This window comes from Ambystoma mexicanum, chromosome 7q (assembly GCF_040938575.1).
Source record: "Ambystoma mexicanum isolate Mex_15411 chromosome 7q, UKY_AmexF1_1, whole genome shotgun sequence".
Classification (NCBI taxonomy): Eukaryota; Metazoa; Chordata; class Amphibia; order Caudata; family Ambystomatidae; genus Ambystoma; species Ambystoma mexicanum.
The window spans coordinates 747,365,256-747,387,368 of record NC_090941.1 but is presented as its reverse complement, the minus strand read 5'-3'; the positions used below and the strand labels follow the sequence as shown (position 1 = coordinate 747,387,368).

At 44.6% G+C, this 22,113-nt stretch overlaps 1 protein-coding gene across 2 annotated transcripts in view; it reads left to right on the top strand.

The window, feature by feature from the left end:
- The window catches only part of ATM (ATM serine/threonine kinase), a 3,046,976-nt gene that overhangs the window by 2,878,750 nt on the left and 146,113 nt on the right, over positions 1–22,113 (top strand). For both annotated transcript variants that reach the window (XM_069640412.1, XM_069640413.1), the window contains one exon: positions 3,366–3,531. In XM_069640412.1, coding sequence (XP_069496513.1) covers positions 3,366–3,531 — 166 coding nt within the window. The remainder of the gene's footprint in view (positions 1–3,365; positions 3,532–22,113) is intronic.

Sequence of the window (22,113 nt, the reverse complement as noted above, 5' to 3'; positions counted from 1 at the left end):
TGATTTTTGACATTTTGGAGCCCTAACGTCAAGCGTTTTCCTGTGCAGTTGAAAGTAAAGCTTCTGTTGATTTCCCAGACTTTTTCTGACACGGCCTGCCATTCAGGAATAAGGCTCTCTTCTGCTGGAGCACAATCTGAATTTAAATAGGCATGGGAGGGCCTCACTGATAAAGGCAGAGTAATGTATAACATATGAAAAGATCATCAAAGCAGCATCATTTTAAATGTAAAATATTTCCCTTTTCAAGGGGAAATGTTGAGCTAGTAGCAAAGCAGTGCTGATTTTCCATTTTCTTCTTGGGTGCATGTAAGAGACACACTGGAAGGCTTCCTCAGTGTGCCCTCTTGTTCCATCCTGCCCAAGAGGTGCTTGGCAAAACAGTGCAGCCATCCTTTTGTAGCTTCAAAACGCTGTTTTGGTGCGAGGCAGTGGTACTCAAAGGAGCCAGCACAGCCATTTTGCTGTTAACTGCTCAAGTGCAGCTTGGTTATGGATGGGACTTCTACTGAGTGGGTCATTATATCCCACACTACCCTGCCAGTTACTGCTATTGTTCATAAACTGGTTGTAGCTCCTTTTCTGTAGTCAGGGTTCCTAGACCCTCGCTCAGGTGTAATTCATTCTGCTAAATGTTTTCTGTACTTGGAGGTCTAGACCTTTACTTCATCTGCAATTGTTTGTTTGAAGTCTCTTTCCCAGGCTCTGTTCCCAGCCTTGTTCTCTAAGGTACGTCTACCCTTCTTTTGGGGGACCCAGATCTTTCTTGTGTTTCCACCAGCTAGCCCCGGCAAGCCCCTTCAGGGAGCTTCCGGCCAGCACCAGGACTCTGTGTGGTCTGCTCCATCCACAGCATCTACGTAACTGTTGCTCGCCGCAGGCCTGCTTTGATGGTGTCAGCTGCGTAGCTGCTTCTCGATCGTCTGTCTCCGCAGTCTGCTTCCAGTCAGGCAAAGGGTCCTTCTTCAACCCTTTTCGTAGGCTTCATCTTCGCGCATGGCGTCTGCATTTCCCAGGTTTCCCTCCTCTGCACCGCCAACCTTCTTGCGGCTCCTGAATGGAGGGCTGAACGCCATCTTCAGTCCTCCCAGTTACTCACAGATTATCCATATTGATTAGACTGCTGGTGTTGGTTCCACAGAGTGCTCTTCATTACTCTGCGCCTCCTCTTCGTCTTGGTACAAATGTTATTCCTCTCAAATGGGTTACTTGGATTGTTCTTCGTCCCAGTCTTACTGCATGATTCATACAGGTAGTCCCTACTCTTCCTTGTCTCAGTACTTTTGAAGGAGTGTGGATGCTCTATCTTAAATAAGTACATGGAAGAGGGTGGAATTATGTTACCCTGTATAGGATAGGAGGATGAGGGAGTGTGTGGCATATTCTGGATATACTGCGTTCTTCCTGGACAGTCATCCGTAGTCCCACCGGGGGCAGGGGGGGTCCCTCCCCATGAGATCCACCCACCGCGTACCACACCAAGAGGGACTTTTGGGTAGCAGCCTCACCTCCTTGACCTCATGTGAAGGGGTTCCACCTAGGAAAGCAGGGACGACATCCTGGGATTCGTCACACCTACTTAGAACTTGTACTTGCTCACCATAGCCCAGATCTTTCAGGCGCTGAACCTGGAGGATTGCCTGGTTTCCCTGGATCTCCAGGATGTATACTTAATAGTCATTACCAGTTCAGGGTCCTGCCATTTGGCCTCTCTTCGCCACCCAGAGTCTTCACCAAGCTGCTGGGAGTGGTGTCGGCTCACCTCAGAAGGGAAAGCAGCCATATTTTTCCCTCTTGAGGTGACTGGTTCGTCCGAGCCCACTCCCAGACCAGATGTTGGTGCACTTGCACTGGATGTGCAGCCTGTTGAACAGCTTGGGCTTCTCCTTAAACGTCAAGAAGTCTCAGGTTTTGCCATCCCAGTCTATCCGATTCATAAGGGTAGTCTTGGACACTCAACTGGGCCAAGCCTTTCTGCTAGACGACCGAGTATCAAACATCTCCAAGATGGTGCATGTCTTCCAATCACAGGAAAAGGTTCCTGCATCAGTTTTTCTGCGATTGCTGGGTCTTGGGGCCTCCTGCATCCTTGTGGTGCCAGAGGCGCAGCTGCACAGAAGGTCGCTTTAGTGGCTCCTCAGTTGCCAGTGGTCTCAGTTTCAGGGACATACCTCAGACCTTTTACAGGTATAGGTGAAGGTGCTGGGGACCTGGAATGGTGGTGCCAGTGGGTCAACCTGCTGAAGGGTTTACTGTTTTGACAACCCTGGCCACCTCTGACTTTATTCCAGGACGTTCCAGGCACTCACCTCTAAAATCTGACAGTGAGCAACCATGGGTCGCCATGGGAGTACCGGAAGCACATCCATTTGCTGGAATTGAGAGCAGTCAGGCTGGTCCTCGTCAATTTACTCCTGTGTGTACGAGGCAAGACTATGTTGTTCCTGACGGACAACTCAGTGGCAATGCCCAACCTCAACAAGCAAGTTGATGTGGACTCCTTGTCCGTGTGTGGAGAAGCCATGAGATTGTGATGATCTATTTTTGGAATCAGTGAAGCTTGAGGGGTTGCTCATATCTAGTGAATGTGACTGGGCATATAGGCACACCTCCTTCTTGTTTTATAACGGGATCATCCCATCCAAGCATGGTAGAACACAGTAAATATATCTATATCTATATCTATATCTATAAGGTGTGCTTCTTTATTTGCTCATTGCTTTGCTGTTATAGCCGACACGCGTTTCGACCAAAGATGGTCTTTTTCAAGGTTCTAACATATCTATTCCTCTATGTTGATATGTATAAGGTGCTGCAGATTAGTGAGAAGTGGACTTATTATTGCATTGTTTCCAATCTGATTAATATACATGAATCAGTTTGTAAATAATGCTATAATAATTTGTTCACTTCTAGCTAATAGAAATATTATACAAGAAAATAATGTGTGCGTGACAAACGCAGGTATTTATAATTGTAGTTGCTCATATCTATCCTGGGATGCCCTGCAGGTGGGTGGGGACTCTTACTTTCCAGACAGAAGTAGTATGGGTTCATTTTTCTTATTTCTATAGAGGGTTATGGTTTTATGCAGTTTTACAGGTTATTAATACTGTTCTTCTAGACACACAGTAGGTTTAACTTGATTCTTCTCCAACTAGTTTATGAAGTGTTAAAAGTTCAATTATTCATCTGCGGTGTTATGGTATGCTCTGTAATAATGTCTCTAATGACATTGGGTTCCCAAGTAATATGTCAACGTTCGTTTGACAAATGCAAAATAATGAAAATTAAGAATACAAAACTACACCTACTAATTATCACCTTTGTGATTTATTTTCAATATACCCTTTTCTTGTTTAAAGGAGGTTCAAAGAGGACATTTTGAGGATAAACATCAGACCTTCTTGGATATATGCCGGAACTTTCGACCAGTGTTCCGTTACTTCTGCATGGAGAAGTTCTTGGATCCCGCAGTTTGGTTTGAGAAGCGATTGGCTTACACACGCAGTGTAGCTACATCATCCATAGGTGAGAGAATCTGTTGTATGGCTAATGCAAACATTGCTGCAGTGCCCTTGCTGGTTTATTGTTAAATAGAAAAGCAATGGATTGCAGTGCTCACTTATTATGTGATTCTGGTATTACGATGTGACAATCACTGTAAGTTGTCTTTAGCAGGCACCACTGGCAGCTTTCAGAGCACAAGCATCTCGTACCACTGAGAATTCAAAATACTTTTGTTTAATTTTTACTTAAATCAGTGATTGTGTAACAAGGTCAAGCCAACGCATGTTTATTTCCAACTGTCCCTAATTTAAGCAAATAATCTTTAGGGATGTAAGCAAAGAAAGATAAAACATTTTCGAAAACATTCATGGGTGAAATACCCAAAATTCAATTTGTAAACTGTCCAAACAAAACATAATTTACAATTTGTTTCTGACCACAAAGTATCCATTGGTTTAGAAATTATTATTCGAATATGCAGTCTAGTAACTGAAACCGACAATAGGAACATTCATAAAGGAACAACAAAGCTTTCATGCAGCAATTGAGTGGCAACCAAAGGTACATGGTATTTTAGGACATATGATCAAAGAGCTCATGAGGAAAGCTTACATATGGGAATGACAATCTTCCATTGAGTATTTATCAACGAAATATCTTTGCAGCCAATATGCCACTAAGGCTTTCCCACTGCCTAGCCTGCAAAATTATTTGAAAGTGGTACCGTATTCCTCACTTCGTAGATTTATTATGTGACTACATTTAAACCAGCTGCCTGTTTTAGTTGTAATTGGATCCAGAATTGGCATCCCGCATGATAAGAGGCAATACAGGTTATGTGAACAATCCTTAGAAACTGTAATACTTTGTTGACATTGTGCATGATGCTGCACGGTAATTACTGTAAGGGATATGGAAAATTTGTATCAAGTTTGGATAACATTGAGGAGGAGGCTTTCTGGTCGTACTGCATGGGGGCAACTCTATGATTCTATCTGCCACCTTAAGAGATGTTTGGTGTAAGGCTGAGATTTTCATTGAGGGATCCGCAGATACATTTGTATCTATTATGGAAAGAGGAAATGTAGGTTTTGGAAATGAGCAGGAAAATAAATTAAAGTTAAAAGATGGCCTTTTCTGCAGGATCCTTAATAATGTTGTATATATGGATTTTAGGAGGTGAGACCTTGGAGAAATTCGGAAGTATGGGGATATGTGTTTTTTTATTTTTTTAATCACTATTGTGATTTTTTTTATTGTAATGTGATGTATTTGTGAAAAGCTTTATACTGAGGCACACTAAATAAAAAAGCACAAAAGACCACATCAAAATCCTGTACAGGCTAAAAAAAAGATGGAACAAAGATTGATATTTAAAAACTGCTTCTTGTAGAACCTACTCAAAATTCTATGAAGGTTTATGAAATCCAATGGCCAATAACTAATCAAGAACATTTTTGAGGTAGATGCTGGCAGTTGTGTCGTTGATTGTACTCGGTGCTCTCAAAAACCATGGAAATGAGCCAGCATGATTCTAGAATTAGCTCATTTTTCATTCATAGTTTCTAGCCAAATGTTTGCAATCTGGAATAGCCCACGTGACTTCCAGCATAAAATATTACTGCTCAAGGCTTTGCCTGGAGAAAATAAATTCATGGTACAACAAAAAAGCAACAGAACATTTAAATAGAGGAGGGAGGGACAGATAACTGATTTGTCTTTCAAACCAATAACAGAACATGCAACTGTGGTGCTAATGACTTTTCCAGATGGGCATACTCAATCACTTTTAATGTATTGCTACCTCTTATTCTTCCGTAGTATTTGCTATGTCTTGGTTCTTTGTGTATAACCTGATGACCAGGCGGGCATCACCACAATTACCTTATCTTCCCAACATTGCCGTTTTCATTTTTCCAAAGAAGTCCAGGTCAGAAAGTCGGTCATTGCAGCTCTATTTTTGTACCTACTCTAAGAATAGGGCTATGGTCAGAAATGAGAGACGGACACAAAGTTGTATTTTCCTCAATGTTTGCTATTTTTATTAAAAGTAAAGAAGGGTGATATAAATTCCTATTTATCCCCATCATAACGGGCATGTTCCCACCTAGCAAACTAAAGCTAAAGAAAGATTACCTTGTGTCCAAATGTATCTGACCCTCACACTAACATATATAACCAAAGTGCATAAGGTAAATGTATCTGGTTTCAGTTCAACAAAACTGTGCAAAAGTTCAAGCTTGTAATTCTCACAAAGCACTCCTTGTGACCAGGATTTGTTTCCCTTCCCCTGGATCAATTCAGGAAGTTCTCTTTCAATCAAGTACTATTCAGTTCAATGCAAAATGTCTTTTCCATCCAATACATCTTTCAACTTGGTAAAGTAAATGTCTCTTTCACAAAACAGTTAAAGCAACTGTTTCTTCCACAAAGTATTCTTCCTAAAATGTAAATGGTTGCAAGAATATCACACTTATTCTTCCTGTGGAATACATTTGTCAGAACAGCAGAGCAAATGTCTTCTGTTATATACCAGTTTATCAGGATGAAAAAGTTAACCAAAAAGCAACTGTTTATTCTTCCAAAGATGTAAAGTGCTTTTTTTAAAAAAAAAAACTTTATTTTTGGTTTGCATATCACATCACATTCGCTTCCACTACCCTCCAACATTTAGATACATATACTGTTCAATAAATGACTTTCTTCCACCCCCCTTGATCTATACAATAGTCATACATATTTGCACATTTACGTTGTTTTGCTTACAATAGGGTTCCGGATTGACAGGTTTCGTGGTGAATTCAATCACTATCTGAGTTCTTCGTGTCCGGTGGGGTGTCACACGGGTATGTTCTGAACAGAGCCCAAATGTCTTTTGGTCTGCATGGTGTGGGCAGCATTCCTATGCAAGTTTCCTCACATTCGTTAACATACGTTACGGCTGTAAGGAACTGTACTGTGCGTGGGGCATGGCTGCTCTTCCAGCTTTGAAGAATACACTTCTTGGCTACTGCACAGGCGACATTGAACAGTCACTTCCTTTTTTCTGGGGTTTTACCTATTTCGCCGAACAGGTATTTTTGGGGATTGAGCTGTGCTGGGATTTGTGTCATATCTTCCAAAATATTTGCCACTTCACGCCAGAACCCAGCTTTCTGTTGGGTGTATCCCTCTCCAGGCATCGGTCAGGGCCAGTTCCGCTAGGGCTTGGTGTATGATGGTGGCTGATCTAGTTTCTTTGTTTACTCGAAGACCTGTCTAATGAGACATCAAGGGTAGTGTTGACGTCCCCTCCCCACAACACCCATGTGCCCACTGTCGAACCAATTCCAGCGAGGAGATGGACATAAAACTCGGGGTCGTCCAAGTTTGGGCCATATGTGTTGACCAGTGCCAATTTTTCGCCTGCCACAGTGCCCCAAACCACAACATATCTACCCTGTGGATCAATTTTGCTTTTTTCGGTGGCAAACCCCAACGAGGGGTGTATTAGCGTGAGAACACCTCTATTCTGGGGTGAGTATTCGGTGTAATGTCTATTGTTACCCCATTGTCGCAGAACACTTTCATTAGTTCCTCGCAATGCATGGGTTTCTTGGAGCATGGCAATGTGTGGGAGGTGCCTATTAACATATGCCCCTACTCTTCTGGCTTTTGCCCTATTGTTCAGGCCACGGATATTCCAGGTAAGCATTTTAAGTTTTAACACGGCAGATGACTTTGTTTTCTGCGCCATTTCGGTGGATTCCAACAAAGCTTGAAGGGAGGGGGGTCATCTCTTTGAGGGGGTCAGCACATGATACAGTGATTGCATTTTTAACATTCAACAAACCAATTAACCTCTTCTCCTGGTGCCCAACTGGGGCTTCCAAAGGGAGTAACAGTGTTCTTAAACAACAGCCCCTGCCCTCCCCCACCCACACTATCGGCCCCAACATGATGATGAGCCCTCGTTACAAACTTGTGGTTCTTCCCTAGGGCGACAAGTGCTGCAGCGCAGCCCCTGTGGCCGAGCGCGTCTCATCCGGCCATTTCAACTTATGGGAACTGCTCCCCTTTGTGCACCACTCTTGCATCATAAACAGTGTAAAGGATATCAGGCCTTCAGTCATTGGAATTTCCCAGTTCTTCCACCGGTTGTTGTAGGTTGTCTCGGTCGTGTTTGTTTCTTCCAGGGGCAAGGGGAATTGTTGCTTCCACGTAGGCTATTGCCTCAGCAGGGGCTTCAAAGAAGTGTGCTCGTCCACCGTGCTGTATACAAAGCTTTGCGGGAACAGTAGGGTGTATGGTACTTTCCTCAGCCTGAGTTGGCGTTTGTTTGGATCGTAGGATCGCCTCTGGGTCTGGACTCCAGCCGAGAAGTCTGGGTAGATGTGGATGTTGTCGTTTCCATGTCTCAGGGTTCCCCTTTCTCTCACCAGCCTCAGTGCCTTGTCTTTGTCTCTATAATTGAGTAGCTTAGCGATGACCGTTCGAGGGGGGGGCGCCTGGTTTGGGCGCCGGAGCCAGCGTATGATGCGCTCTTTCGATCAGGAACTGCGGAGAGAAGGAGTCATTGCCAAACAGGGATTTCAACAGGTTTTCAATGTGCGATTCCATTGGACCCTTGCAGAAGGACTCCGAGAGCCCGACAATACATATGTTATTGCGGCGCGATCTCGATTCCATATCATCACATTTGTTCCGGAGCTTTGACATTTCTCCTTTCAGGAGTGTTATGTCGTGGATGTTCTGGAGGATTGAGTCTTCGTTGGCGCCGATTCTGGTTTCTGTTTCCGTAATTCGGGTGCTTTCTTTGTCGACACGAGATTTGAGCGAACCAATTGTTGAGACAATGTTGTCTAGTTTGACGTTGACTGCAAGGAACCCGTTTTGCACCGTAGTTAGAAGGTGATCAAATTTCATGTCGTCTGCGGACATTGCTGTGGAGGCGTTGGGTGGGTCCGGGCTACCAGCGGACCCTTGTGTGCTTGTGTACGAGTCCATCGGGCCTGTCTTTCTGCTTTTTGTGACGTTCTTTCCAGGCATCCCGGATATATCTAACCTGCATGGCCCCGACAGTTAGTGTGTTCAATCAACGAGCGTGTTCCCCACACGCCAATATGTGACTTTAAGTCCTTGTGGATGCGAGCTGTTATAGGATGGTGGCGCCGGGGGCCAACAATGGCGAGGTGCCGGTTGGCTTTCCCTCTTTTACGTACAGCTGATTTATTGGTGGCGGCCCTTCTGACCCTTGTTGAGCTCAATGTTGGGTCCCTATGCGTAGTTGGTTGCAGTAGCAGGACCAGGGTCTGCCAAGTGTTCTTGGTGTTTTAACGTGGCGGGCGTTAGCAGTCCGGGCATTCAGTTTGTATGCCACTTGATTGCTGCCAGGAGTGGACTGTGTCCTCTCACGTATATGTCTAGATCCACGTTGTCGCCAGAAATGTCAATGTGAGCTTGTTGTGGGCCCACCTTGGGGCTTTGTGGTCTCGCTTTCTGTTGAGTTCAGCACCGTATCGATTCAGAGCTGGCATGGCCCGTCAGGTCTCTGTGCCAGGTGAATATGGGGCTGAGCCTGGCGAAAGTGGAGCTAGGTACGTGATGCGCCTGCTGATCTGTGCGGGTCTAGCGGGTTGGCAACTCCACTGGTCACAGAGGATGCTGATGCGAGCTTGTAGTCCCGCCTCAGTGATTTTTCGGCCCCTGTTCCCGATGGGTTTGGAACCGGATAGCCCAGGACTGGCATGGTTTGTTGGGCTACTGCGCCGGGAGGGTGCGGGGTTGGTCCAGATACTCGTGATGTTGATCTGTGAGGGTCTGGCAGGTTGGAGCCCCCCACGGCCGCCAAGGATACTGATGCGTGTTTGTGGGCCTCCCTTGGGACTTCAAAACCGGAATGGCCCAAAGCAGGAGTGGTCCGCTAGGTTACTACGCTGGGTGACTGTGGGGCTGGTGTGGGTGTCCGAGGTTTCAGGTGCATGAGGCGCCCGCTGGTCTGTGGGGGTCTCGCGGGCTGGTGCCCTCACCAGCCACAGAGAATGCGAGTGCGGGCTCACCTTGGGGCTTTTTAATATGGGTTCCTGTTGAGCTCAGGTCTGGATCCGCGTAGAGGTGGCGTGGTCTGTCGGTCGCTGCACTGGGTGAGTATGGGGGTTGGCGATGGCACCCGTTGTGTCAGGTACAGGTTGACGACCTTGTTGTTGGTGGAAGGCCGGGTGTTGTAGGAATAGGCCCTCTGATTCTTTTGTGTATTTCCACTTCTTTATCCTCTCCTTCCCCTATGGGTACCAATAGGGTGCCTTTGCCGGGTGGCTGTTTGCAGGGTGGCGCTGCCAGAGCGTGATCGCCTTGGCCCGCAATGCGTGGCGGGCCCTTCCTCGGCGCGGCCCGATGTATGGGAAGGAGACGGGGCGTCCCAGTTCGGACCCGCCGGCCCCGTATTCCGCGAGGCCGCGACCTGTGCGGCTCACGTGTGCTGCCAAGTGGTGCCGGGGCTCCGGTGCAATCCCTCGTGAGATTGGGGGTGGAAGGGTGGAGGAGGTGTCCTTACCGGGTGATGCCGGCTGCTCCCCAGGCCTCGGGCTCAACCGTGTCGACCGCTCCCACCGCCTGCTGGCTCGACTGGCTCCTGCAGGGTCGGTTTCTGGATCCGCAGGGGCGGCTGCCATTAGGGTTGCCTCTCTCCTCGGCCCGCTCTGCCTGCTCAACCCCCACCAGTGCCTCCGGCGCGGCCTATAATCAGGTAGAAGCCGCGGGGTCCGCGTTGGTGTCCCCGGCACTATGAGATGGTACGCTGTCTCGCCGTGCGGCCCCGGGTGGTGAAAAGGCTATTTCGGCACCCATTTCTTTCGTTCTTTCTGTCGGAGACTACAGGGGTACTTATGAAGGCAGCTCCGCTGTCGTGGGCAGTTCGGGGGACGCAGATTCTTGATGTATATTCTATAAGGATTTATGACGGAGAGGAGCTCGGCATTTAGGCGGCCATCTTTGTTGCGAAACAGCCCCCCCCCAAGATGTAAAGTGCTTTTACGAATATCACAAGTATTCTTCCTGTGGAATACTTTTGTCAGGACAGCACAGCAAATGTCTTTTGTTATATAATAGTTTGTCGGGATAATGACGCTAATAGTTCCTTTCCACAACACCGTTTTACCACAACCACATTTCTTCAGAGCAACTGTGTAATTCCTGGTTTACTCGCCTGCCAGGACTAACTACAACTTGTCCCTTTGCTGGTTTGCTCGCCTGCCAGGAAGAAAAAAAAAACTCATACAGCTGTTAATGGTCTCTACTGCTAGTTGCAATATTTGTTCCAATTTCCTCCACACCAATATCCCATGTGATGAGGGTTGTGCAATGATTGCATGTCTTTATATTCTCTTGACTGTTGGCAATGTGGGTTACAGGTTTCCCCAAGCTGATAGCTCAAGAAAAGAGAATTGCGCCTGTGTTGCCCTTTTATTTCCTCTTTATAATATCTTGGATGTTGGTAATGTGGGATACATGTTTCCCCAAGCTGATCAATCATTAAAGGAGAATTGTGCCCTTTTTGCCCTTCTTTTCTACTTGTTTGGTATTTTTTTTTAAATGTTATTTATTTGTATATGGTTCTACCGTGAACCTTTACAAAAAACAAAATCTCAAAAAGAGATCACAAGTTATACATCCCAAAGAAAACAAACATAACACAAATCGAACAACCTAAAAAGAGAAAAATTAAATTTTTCCACAATACATAAATTAATCTAAATAAGCTGAGATTTCACAATATACCGTTGCTAGTACAAAGAACATTATTGCATTATTTTGTTTGGTATTCATAACTGTCTTTTATTGACAAATGCTCTGCTCGGAGCGCCCCAGGGCTACCTTTCACTTTAGGCCAACTCACTGGCTTCTTTCTGCATCTCTGCGCTACTCCTTGATGCTGCATCGCAGTATTGGGGAGGGCAGGTCTTCGGTGAATGGTCAGACCCTCTGTGGTCCAGTGAGACTGTTGACCGCACTCTCGTAACTGCCGTTGCCTGTACAGCCCTTCTCTGGAGCTCCACAGGCTTGGGCTCTGCTTCCTCCAGCACACTCGAGCAACTCACATTGAGTAGGCAGCATGTCTAAAGTACAGCAGGGCTTCTTTCCCCCGCAGCCATCTTCCCTGATTCTGCTTCCTGCTGCGCGTACTCTAAAACCGCACGCCTTCTCTTCCCGTGTTTGCATCTGCTGGCATTTTCTCTTCTGCTTTGATTTCTCTCCTGACTGCTTCTGCCTCTGCTACTCCTTCCTTCATCTGTGGATCATTCAGACATTTAATTATCCTGCTCATGGGATGTGAAATGAAACAACTAGACTGCATAATCTTCTCAGCAGCACCATTAATCATCATTAACTCTTTGCTCCTCTTTCTCGTCCCAGTACCATAGGCATTATGGATCCTGGGGTCCCTGATGGTTTTAGGTTTTGCATGGCTATTTCGTTTTGATTGATTTGTGAACTGAAGGTTGTCAGCTATGAGATGTTATGTGCATGATATGTGCTTAGACATTGGGGTAGGGCTTCTACCTAAGACAGAATCATGATAATTAGAGGATGTCACATCTGACTCAGGAATTCCCAAAGTACAATACTTACCTTGTTTAGGTGATCTTTCATAGAATGTTATTTGGGTTATCTCATGGGAGGGACTTGTACAGTGACAGCATGCTATTAGATATGTGGGAATGATAGGATCCTCATCCTTATAAGAAGAAGAATACCATATCTCTCCCAAGGGAGTCACCCCTTTCCCCTGATGGCCATCTCCACCCATGTGATCTACCCTCATATTACCACCCCCACGGTTAGATCAGGCAGTGGCTGCCTACCCTTGTCCACATGGGGACTTTAGGCTGGGGGTCAGTGATAACAGTGATTCATCATAGCTAACACAGGGTTTTTCAACATAAAACAGTCCAGTTTCATGAATGTCTTATATGAAAGGTGAACCCACCTGAGTGTAAATCAGACCTGTTTTAGAAGTGGCAGATGTTGAACCTCTGGGTGGAATTTTAGAATCTAGGGCTTCAAAATATGACTGCAGACAGGAGGTCAGCAATACTGGCCTGCACTGTCACATGATAGAACTGCTCGAAACACCTTTGTGATTAACTGAATTTTCAGACTTGGCAGTATCAACTTGCCCGGCTTTGTATTTATCATGGATTCTAGTGATGCACCTGGCAGTGATAATGAAATCGAGACTCTGGAGGAGACAATTAAAATTTTGACTTGGGTCTTCTTCATCTGGGTGTCTTTAGACATGAAAATCATATTGTCCAAGTATAGGATTGCTTTCGCTCCTTTTTTCCAAAGAGTCTCTTCTACCAGCCTCACCATAGGAACCTGAAAAATCTCTACGATGAGGCTTGTAAGTAAAAATGTCCAGATATGCGTGTCTCATATCCAAGCAAGCCAAGCAGTCATACCTTCAATCTTAGAATTTGGATACACAATCCACTGGTTGTAATCTGTCTGGTGCATGAGTGGGCCACCCTTTCTCTTCCTTTTTACTAGGACGAGGCTGCTGTGAAAACCCTTCAGGTGTAGCACAATCACACCATCCGAGGATGTCCATCGACCTCTTATCCATCGGGTTTCATTTTTGTGGGGATTAAGGAGTCTGTGTCAGAGGCCTCGTCCGGAAGGGGGTTCCTCCAAATCCAGGTGGAACCATCTGATCGTTCAGAGAACCCAGCAATCTCCTAAAAAGCACTTAAAACTGGTTATAATTATTGCTGGAAGCCCTCCCACTGGCGGGATGGATGCCACAAATCTCTCCAAAGCTAGGTCTGACAGCACAGCCTATGGAGGGGGAAAATGTGTTCTGCTGCTGCCAGGCAGTATTGAGAGGTACTGCTACCCCAAGGAATGTCTGTGCATTGTGAAGTCAGCCTGATGAGCGCTTCCTTCAATCTTAGTATAAGGATGCCAATAAGATCACAAAATTAATTGAAGTCTTGATCTTAAAGTTTGATGCAAGAAGTGAAACAAACATTAACTAATCCCTTCACTATCTGTCTTAGGAAATGTGAATAATAACACCTGCAACCTAATCACAAAATTGATGTGTAATATTTGTCTGAACTATGTATGTATATTGCGACCAGCTGGGGTACTCAGCATTGCCTGTGTCCTGATCGAGTGGTGTCTCATGTGCCCTGGAGGATGTTGCTCTCGTCGGCAAGTCTTGCTTCAGATTGCTCTGGTGTCTCATGTGCCCTGGAGGATGTTGCTCGTGTCCTCATGTCGGCAAGTCTTGCTTCAGTTTGCTCTGGCATCTCATTTGCCCTGGAGGAAGTTGCTCTTGTCCTCTGGTCAGCAGGTCCTGCTGCTGTTTGTTGTTGTGTTTCAGAAGCTCTTGATATTGATTTTTGCTTTGCATCAGGTGGAGCTTTTCCAAGTGATGTTCGTTTTTTGTGAGGCATGTTTCAGAAAATGTCCAAGAAAGATTGATTGATTGTGCTCTCTTCTTGTGAATGAACTTAAGTAAACTGTAACCTTGCCATTTTCCATATTTGGAGTGGCGCGATACATTTTTAAAAATGTTTTTAGTTTCCTTTAAAAATGCTTTAATAAACACTTTTGAACTGTATGCAGTAGCAATAAATTTCAAAGGAATAGCCAACACATCAAACTTTTCCAAATTGTGCCTCCTTCTAGTACCTACTGTAGTGAATCGTGGTGAGCATCAGTAAATGAGGGTGTCTACGGAGTGAATTCTTTGTATCCACACACAGACTACAGTCTTTCCCCAGACAAATGAGGAATCCATGCAAAATTTGGTAGCAGAGGGTTCAACGGTGTGGATTTGTATAGCCGGACAAACATACACACATATATATATTCAGCTTTATATATAAAGATTTGCGTATGGTTGTTTTTTACGTGGATGTCTCTATATTATATATATATTTATATTATTGGGTGGCAGTTGTCGCCCTATAGTTAAGGTGAGAGACTTGATTCATAGGAAATTAGAACATTCATTTGCTAATAACCTTTGACTTGCAGGACGGATTTGGCTGATATTCTAGAAATGAAGTTTGTTACGTCCCCCACCACACCCAGACTGGAAAGGTTGGTAAAGATTTGCTAAGAAATGAAAAAGTTATTAAGAAAGCAAAAATAAGCTGTTTTCAGGCCTACTCCCATTAATTTTCCCATAGAGAAAAAGTCAAAATTTTGACAAGCCGAAGCGCAAAACCTACTGGATGGAATCGGACCAAATGAGAAACAGCTTGGGTATGAAGTGTTGACCCGAATTTTCGAGACATGTTTGAGGTAAATATATCCAGGAGTTTTAAAAATATTCAAAGGGAAGGGGGAACACCCTGCTCCCAAAAATAGCTATATCTCCCATGGTGCTTTGCAGCAAAGAGACTATACATAAATGAAAAAGCAGCAATTTTTTCCCCCAAAATTCTATTGGTAATAGCTTTTGACTTGCTGGGATCAATACATTAGAAAAAGTTATAAAGAAAACAGAATGCCACAAGTTTTCAGCCCATTAATTTTCCCATAGAAAAAAGTGCTGTATTTGAGCAGCCGTACCGTGAAAACGTCTTTCCAGATTTTGACCAAATAAAAAACTATTTGGGCACAAAGCTTTGACTTAATTTCCTTGACTGCTTTGGGGTACCCATCCATTTGTTTTAAAAATATTCGACAGAGAACAGAGCGCCCCCGGCTCCTTAAAACTTTGATATCGCTCTTGGTACTTTGCAGCAGAGAGGCTAATAACATTTGACTTGCTGGATGGATTTGGTTGAAATTTTCTAAAAAAATAATGTTTGTCAAGGCACCCCCTCCAAAACTAGAAATTTAGTGAACAATTTGTTTAAAAAAAAAATAAAGGACAAAATACACAGTTTTGGCATAAAGCATTGACTTAATTTCCTTGACTGGTTTGGGTTAAATCCATCCAGCAGTTTTTAAAATATTCGACAGAGACATGGGGGTGCCCCCTGTTCCTTAAAAACTTTATATATATTGGTCTTGGTGCTTTGCAGCAAAGAGGCTGATAGGTTTTTCAGAAATAAGCCACCATTTTCTTTTGCTCAATGCAAGTGATTCCCGCTATATTACCGGAAGAAGCCACAAATGAAAGAACTCAAAACACTATTCAGAGGAGGAGGAAATAGGATGCCATCAAACTTTGGAATGAACTCCCCATATAGTCTAATAAGGTTCTTGACATCACAATGGCAATCAAAACTCTTCTGTTTATGTAGTCATTCCTAGAGGGACACTGATTGTTTTTAACGACAGCGCTTAGATGGCCTGGCTGTAGGTGCTTTTATAAATACCAATAGCAATCACATCAGGCTAGAGGTCGTGAGTGGGAAAGAAGACACCATGTGAAGTTGGGGATTTGCCGGTGGGTTGGAGAGCCAGTTGCGGGTAGAAAATGTTGAGTTTATATGGGGAAGGCAGCGGCAGCGCCGCAAGAAATGCTCAGAAATAAAAATGCGTCACATGAAGCGATGAGGGATACGGGGTAATGGAAGAGGGATGGGGGAAGTAATTGAGTCGCGTGGCTGTGAGGACGTGGAAGACCTTTTTTAATTCTGAGCAATTTTTCCCATCATCGCGGGAATCGGCGACCCGACACACTACCATAGGAATTTCTGTTATTGGAAATTATTACTGTGAAAATGATATAGCATGTATGGCCAGGGTGCCTGGACTCAGGCAGGACCTCTTGTGAATCGTACCGGAGCGTTGCCGGTCTGTTTTGCTTTCTTACCCGCACACGAGCATATGGCTGGATTAGAGAGTCTTTTCTCGCTCTCTACGTGGAGCTTCATTCCGATTGGTCATATGTCAGACTCTTAATTCTGTATTATCCTGGCTTCTCTATATGCCTTCTGCAAAGCAGACATGCTTTGCGCGATGCTTTATACATTTTATTTGCGTTTAATGTTTTATTTCCTTTTATTGTGCCTTCTGGTTCACAGTTGCACTTGCGGTTGACTGGATGCCAGTTTTTACATCTTTTGCATACACTTGCATATTTAGTTGTTAATTTTCATTTTTATTTGAATTCATAGATCATTTCCTTGTAGCTGCTTGACGGGGCTGAGGGTGCCTGGGCTCAGGCGGGATCTCTGGTGACTAGTACCAGAGGGTTGTCCCGGCCTGTTTTACTTTCTTACCCGCACCCGAGCATACCGCTGTAGCAGAGAGTCGTTCTTGCTCTCTACATGGAGCTTCACCCCGATTGATCTCTGGCGAAAGGATGTGTAGATATACGGACGCCACTCTCGGAGGCGCCAAAGTTAAGCCCCTCTGCGCTTGTCCGTGGTAAGCATGCATTCTGGACGCAACCCTCTGTTTCTTTGTCTTTCTCCCATGCTACTCTTTTCTCTCTTGCCCCTTCTGACGCTATTTACCACACTGCTTGGGTTTTCTCCTCTGTGGTATCTGCTCCTTTCTCGACTGTACGATCAGGGTCATCTATACTGAATGCAATATTGATTAATACTTATTCCTTAGTGGCACATATATTTGACATGTACATTTTTCAAGAGACTGAACCTGATCTGTTTGTGCTACTGAGACATGGTTCTCTGCTACATCCTAGAACACATTCTACCTACCAGCTGATTATTCCATCTTGCATGTTGACCGGGAATAAGTGTCTAGGGGGTGTGGCAATTATATATAAAGCTAATTTGCCCTGTTCGCTTCTTCCGTTTAATTCTGATGTAAAAATGGAAGTCCTACTAGCTCTGTGAGTTGTTTCACTGTCTTTTATGATCCATTGGAAGTCTGTGGACTGTACAACTTTAGCTGAGTTCATTATCTCCAGTTACTCCCGTTCTTTGGAAAAAATGTCAACCTCATGTCTGGCTAGCCTTGTCATAGCTTTTTCTGAAGCCGCTGACATGTTGGCACCTTTGAAAATTGTGCGGAAACCCTCTTTTCCTTCAGCTCCTTGGTTTACACCTGATCAGTCTATTCTTTGACTACAATTGCCCCAATCTGAATGTAAATGGTGTCTTAATTGTGATCCTGCATCTAATGCCATTTAAAAAAAATGCAGTCTGCCTCAATGAAGCAATAAAAGCAGCCAAGCGCTTTTACTATGCAGAGGCCACCTTGTCGGCGGCAAACACACCTAAAATGTTATTTCAGACTGTTAGCGATCTTATCTCCTCCAGACTTCTTCATCCAATTCCAGCCTTTCAACTTTTTTGTGATAACTTTCTACTTACTTTTTTCAAAGAATTGAGACTATAAGGTCCAATATTGTTTGTATCGACTGTTGTGCAATTATTTCTGTTCCTTTTCCTTTTCCACTGCAGGGGTCAAGATTTGCCTACCTTTAAACATTGTTAAGTTTACAGACTCCTTGGCAGTCATGCGGGCATCTCTGCGTTTTAAATCTGCCTCTCCTTTGGACGCTATTCCACTTCACTATCTCAAGCCGATAATTGGCCACATGGACTAGATTCTGGTTCAGTCAATTAGCCATCATCTTATCTCTGGTAAGATTTCAAATTCTCTAAAACAAGAATTGGTGGTCCCGCTTCTCAAAGAAAAGAAATAACCTTGATGTATCCATTACTTTAAATAAATGGCGTATCTCCCTTCTTCCGTTTCTTATGAAGCTTCTCAAGACCCTAGATACACATCAACAAAGGTCTTTTTTTGAAGTTTCAAATATTTTGGATCCTTTCGAACTACGGTTGTTCCACCCTCAAATGGGCAAGGAATCGGTCATTAGGTCAGTGGTTGATGACCTCACTATCATCCGATTCGGGGTGGGGAGGCTGGCCTAATATTGCTGGCTCTTTCCGCTGCATTTGTTACCATCGACCATGCCACCCGCCCTGGTCAGGATGTGGGAGGCCGGTATCTCAGGGTCTGTATTAGATTGTGAACGAGAGGAAAGAAAAGAACGAAACCAATCGGTCTGTTGCCTTTTAAATCTACCTCTGTTCCTTACACTTTTGGGGATCCACAAGGATCGTCTCTTTCCCTGTGCATTTCTTATATCCATATTCAGCCTGCGGCCAGCCTCGTCCAGTCCCCTAGTTTTTGTTTCTACTCTTTTGCTGATGACACCCAGCTGCTCTTTATGCTTGACCTAAAGCGTGCAGGAACTGCTGCTCACATTAGAAGCCTGCCTTGAAGCCATTGGTGAGTGGATGGGTGCAAATTTGCCTAAACTGAATGGGGATAAGACAGAGTTGTTGGTGTTTGGCCCTTCTTCTTCCTCCCTTTGGACCCTGGATTTCTGTCCATTCTCTTTGGGTCTTGTTTCAGTTGCTTTTCAGCAGGTTAAAGATCTCAGTATTAAGATTGTGGCCTCGCTCTCGTCTGATGTGTAGCACAGGCTTTTTAAAATTACAACTAAAGAAAGTAATTCACTACATCCCTTTTAGATTTCATGGTCCATTCATTGCTGCCACTATAAATGGAAGCCTTGACTATTGCAATGCCATTTCGTTGGCTCAACCCTCTTACCATTTACACCGCTTACAGGTGCTGCAGAATGCAGCAGTTTGTCTAGCTACAGGTATGCCCTATGACCGTCAATGTCTTTAGCCCGTCAAGTCCTTCATTGGCTTCCTGTCATGGCGTCATCCAATTTAAAGTGTTTTGTTTGATTCATCATACATGCCATGGTAAATGATGTCTATCTCTTCAAGAGAGGATTTCTCCACATTATCTGACACACACTTTGCGCTCTGCCTGCTCGGCTCTTCTTAGAGTTCCTAGTTATCGCCAAGAGTGCTGTGGTGGGAAAAAAATTCCTGTGGCTGGCCCTAATCTCTGGAATTCCCTTCCAGTCTCTCTTTTGATATTTCAAGATTTTTGTCTTTTTTTCCATGTACATTTTCATTAACATTTTCTTATAACAGTTTTTAACTTCCCCCACCCTGGGAACCCCCACATCTCTCTCCCCCTACCCAGCGTCCCAACCAAAGTCGTATATACTCTTCTTGAAGTGCTTCATGGCTTGGCGGCCAAAGTTCCTTTGACTCAATGGCCCGAGGCTTTGTTAATTTTCCTGACCTTTCAGGCATTTCCATCAGACGTGGTTCCAAGTCCCCTCCTCCTCACATTCCCTCCAGTGGACATTGGACACCTTCGGGAAGATCTTGTGCAATCTAACTGGGTCGAGGTGCCACTGGTTCATCAATTTTACCCATATCTCTTGCAGCTGGAAGGATCTTGTCAATCTGGAAATGAACTGCCATAGTTGTGACTACTCTGTCTCGTCAATCTGTTGTCCCACTGACTCTTCCCATTGCCCCATGTACTGTCTGGGTCCTACTTTTTTGTTTTGTTTAATGAATTTGTAATAAGGCTCCACTATCTTTCTGTTCCCAAAGTCCACCAATATTAGCTTTTCGAAGGGTGTTTGGGACCTGGTCGCTGCTGGGTTCAGTAGCCACTGTCTCATTTGTGTGTAGCGAAATCTCTCCCCTTTGCCTAGTGTGAAGTCTAATTTGCACTGGATGAAGGTTTTAATCTCTCCCCCATCAAACATATCGGCTAGTTTTAGGCATCCCCTTTTCCTGTTTGCAGAATCCTGATTTTCCCATTCCGGGGGTGAATTGAGGGTTGTGAAATATGGGGGTAAATGGCGATGGAAAAGTGGTTAGTCCCCTTCTGGTAACTAGTTCATCCCAAGAATCCCCTAATGAAGAGCTGACCGTGCTTCACTAGAAATTGTGTGGCCTGTCCTTCCTAGGTTTCCATAGAACCATTTCTAGTTGGCCTCCCACGATTGCCTCATCCATTTGTCTCCACATGTTTTGCCTATCGTATTTCCACCAGTCTCTGGTAACCCTTATCTGTGCTGCTAGGTAGTACGCCCACATGTCGAACTCCCAACCCCCCCCCCCACGATTACTTGTTGTATTCATCACCTGTCTTGCCACCCTAGGTTTTTGTTCCAAATAAGTCTCCCAATGTGCCTGTAGACCGCATGAAAGAAAGGGCTGGGTTCTTTCGTTGGTAGTGTCATGAAATAGTATAACATTTTTGGGAGAATTACCATTTGTATCACGTTAATCCTTCACAAACATGATATTCAAAGTGGGCTCCGTCCAATCTTGTAGTAATTGTTTAATATCCCCCAGTAGGGGGATGTAGTTGCTGTTACTAGTGATGCAATGTCTTTGGTGAGATTGACCCCTAGGTATTTTATTGCCTTGCCTGCCCAGCTGTATTGGTAGAGAGCTTTAAGCTCTTGTTCTTCCCCCTCAGTAGAGTCAAGTTCAAAGCCTCTGATTTGTTTGCATTAATTATTAACCCTGCTACTGTCCCAAACTCTCTGTTTCCTATCAATGTCCCTAATAGACTTTTCGGAGGCTGTGACCGTTAGCAGCATGTCATCTGCAAACGCAGCTACTTTATGCATCGTTCCCCCAAATGAAATTCCTTCTATGTCTGCTGTTTCCCTAATTCTAGCTAAGAGAGGTTCCAAATGAATCGCGTATAGCAACAGGGATAGAGGACAAGCCTGTTTTGTCCCTCTTGTTACCTCGATAGGGCCGGACAAATGTCCATTTATCAGTAAGCAGAGCTTGGGCTTAGAGTAGTTTCCTTTTATCATTGAAAGGGTTTTAGGTCCAACCCTCATTTTCTCCATAGTGGCGAACAGCAATTGCCATTACACTCTATCTAATTCTTTCTCAGCGTCCAATGCTATTAGGAGAGCTGGAGCATCCTTAATGTTAACTTTTTCGATTAGATGTGCAATTCTTCTGGTGTTATCCCCTGTCTGTCTCCCGCTTATAAACCCTGATTGGTCCGTATCAATAGGTGACGGCAGGAGGAGGTCTATTTGCGATGCCAACATTTTAGTGTAGATCTTTGTGTCTATATTGATCAGAGCAATTGGTCTATACGATTTACAACTTGTATGGTCCTCAACTGATTTTGAGAGCAAAATGACCTTTGCCTCTTTCACAGTTGGTGTAATTGTCCCTGCCCCCGCAACATTATTATATAGCTGGACCAGGTGAGGGGTTAACTGTTCCTTGTAAGTTTTATAAAAGTCTGATGTAAATCTATCTGAACCTGGAGCTTTGATTGGCAGTGATGTAATTGCCCTGCGGACTTCCTCTGTCGTAATAACTTGTTCTATAGTCTAGCTTATTGTGTTCTGACACTTTTGAGAGACTGCTTCTCTCCAAATATTCTTTTTGAATCTGTTCTACTGGGTTGACGGAATTATGTAGTTGGGAGTTAGTAGTCTGTGAATTCTCTGATTATCTCGGGTACTTCTGTACTCTTCCCCTTCCCTTTTTAATTGAATTCTTACTAGGGTTCTGCCTTTTTCTTCCTTCAGGCCATTTACATTTAGTGTCATAATGGTCACATTATTAACTCTAGTCATATCCTTGGCTGATCGATGTCCCAGTTTGATACCTTTTTATAATCGTTTGGGACTCCCTCCGCTTCCCCATACCCTCTGGTTTCCCTCCTCCCCCTCCAGCACCCCTCACCCTGCCCCCAGACTGGGTGGGCTCAGTCGGCCTCTAGCCCCTCCCGAATTGCCTTGGCTGGGATTGATCCCATACCCCCTCCCAGCCCTTCCACCTGCAGGCTTCCCCAAGCCCCCAGAAC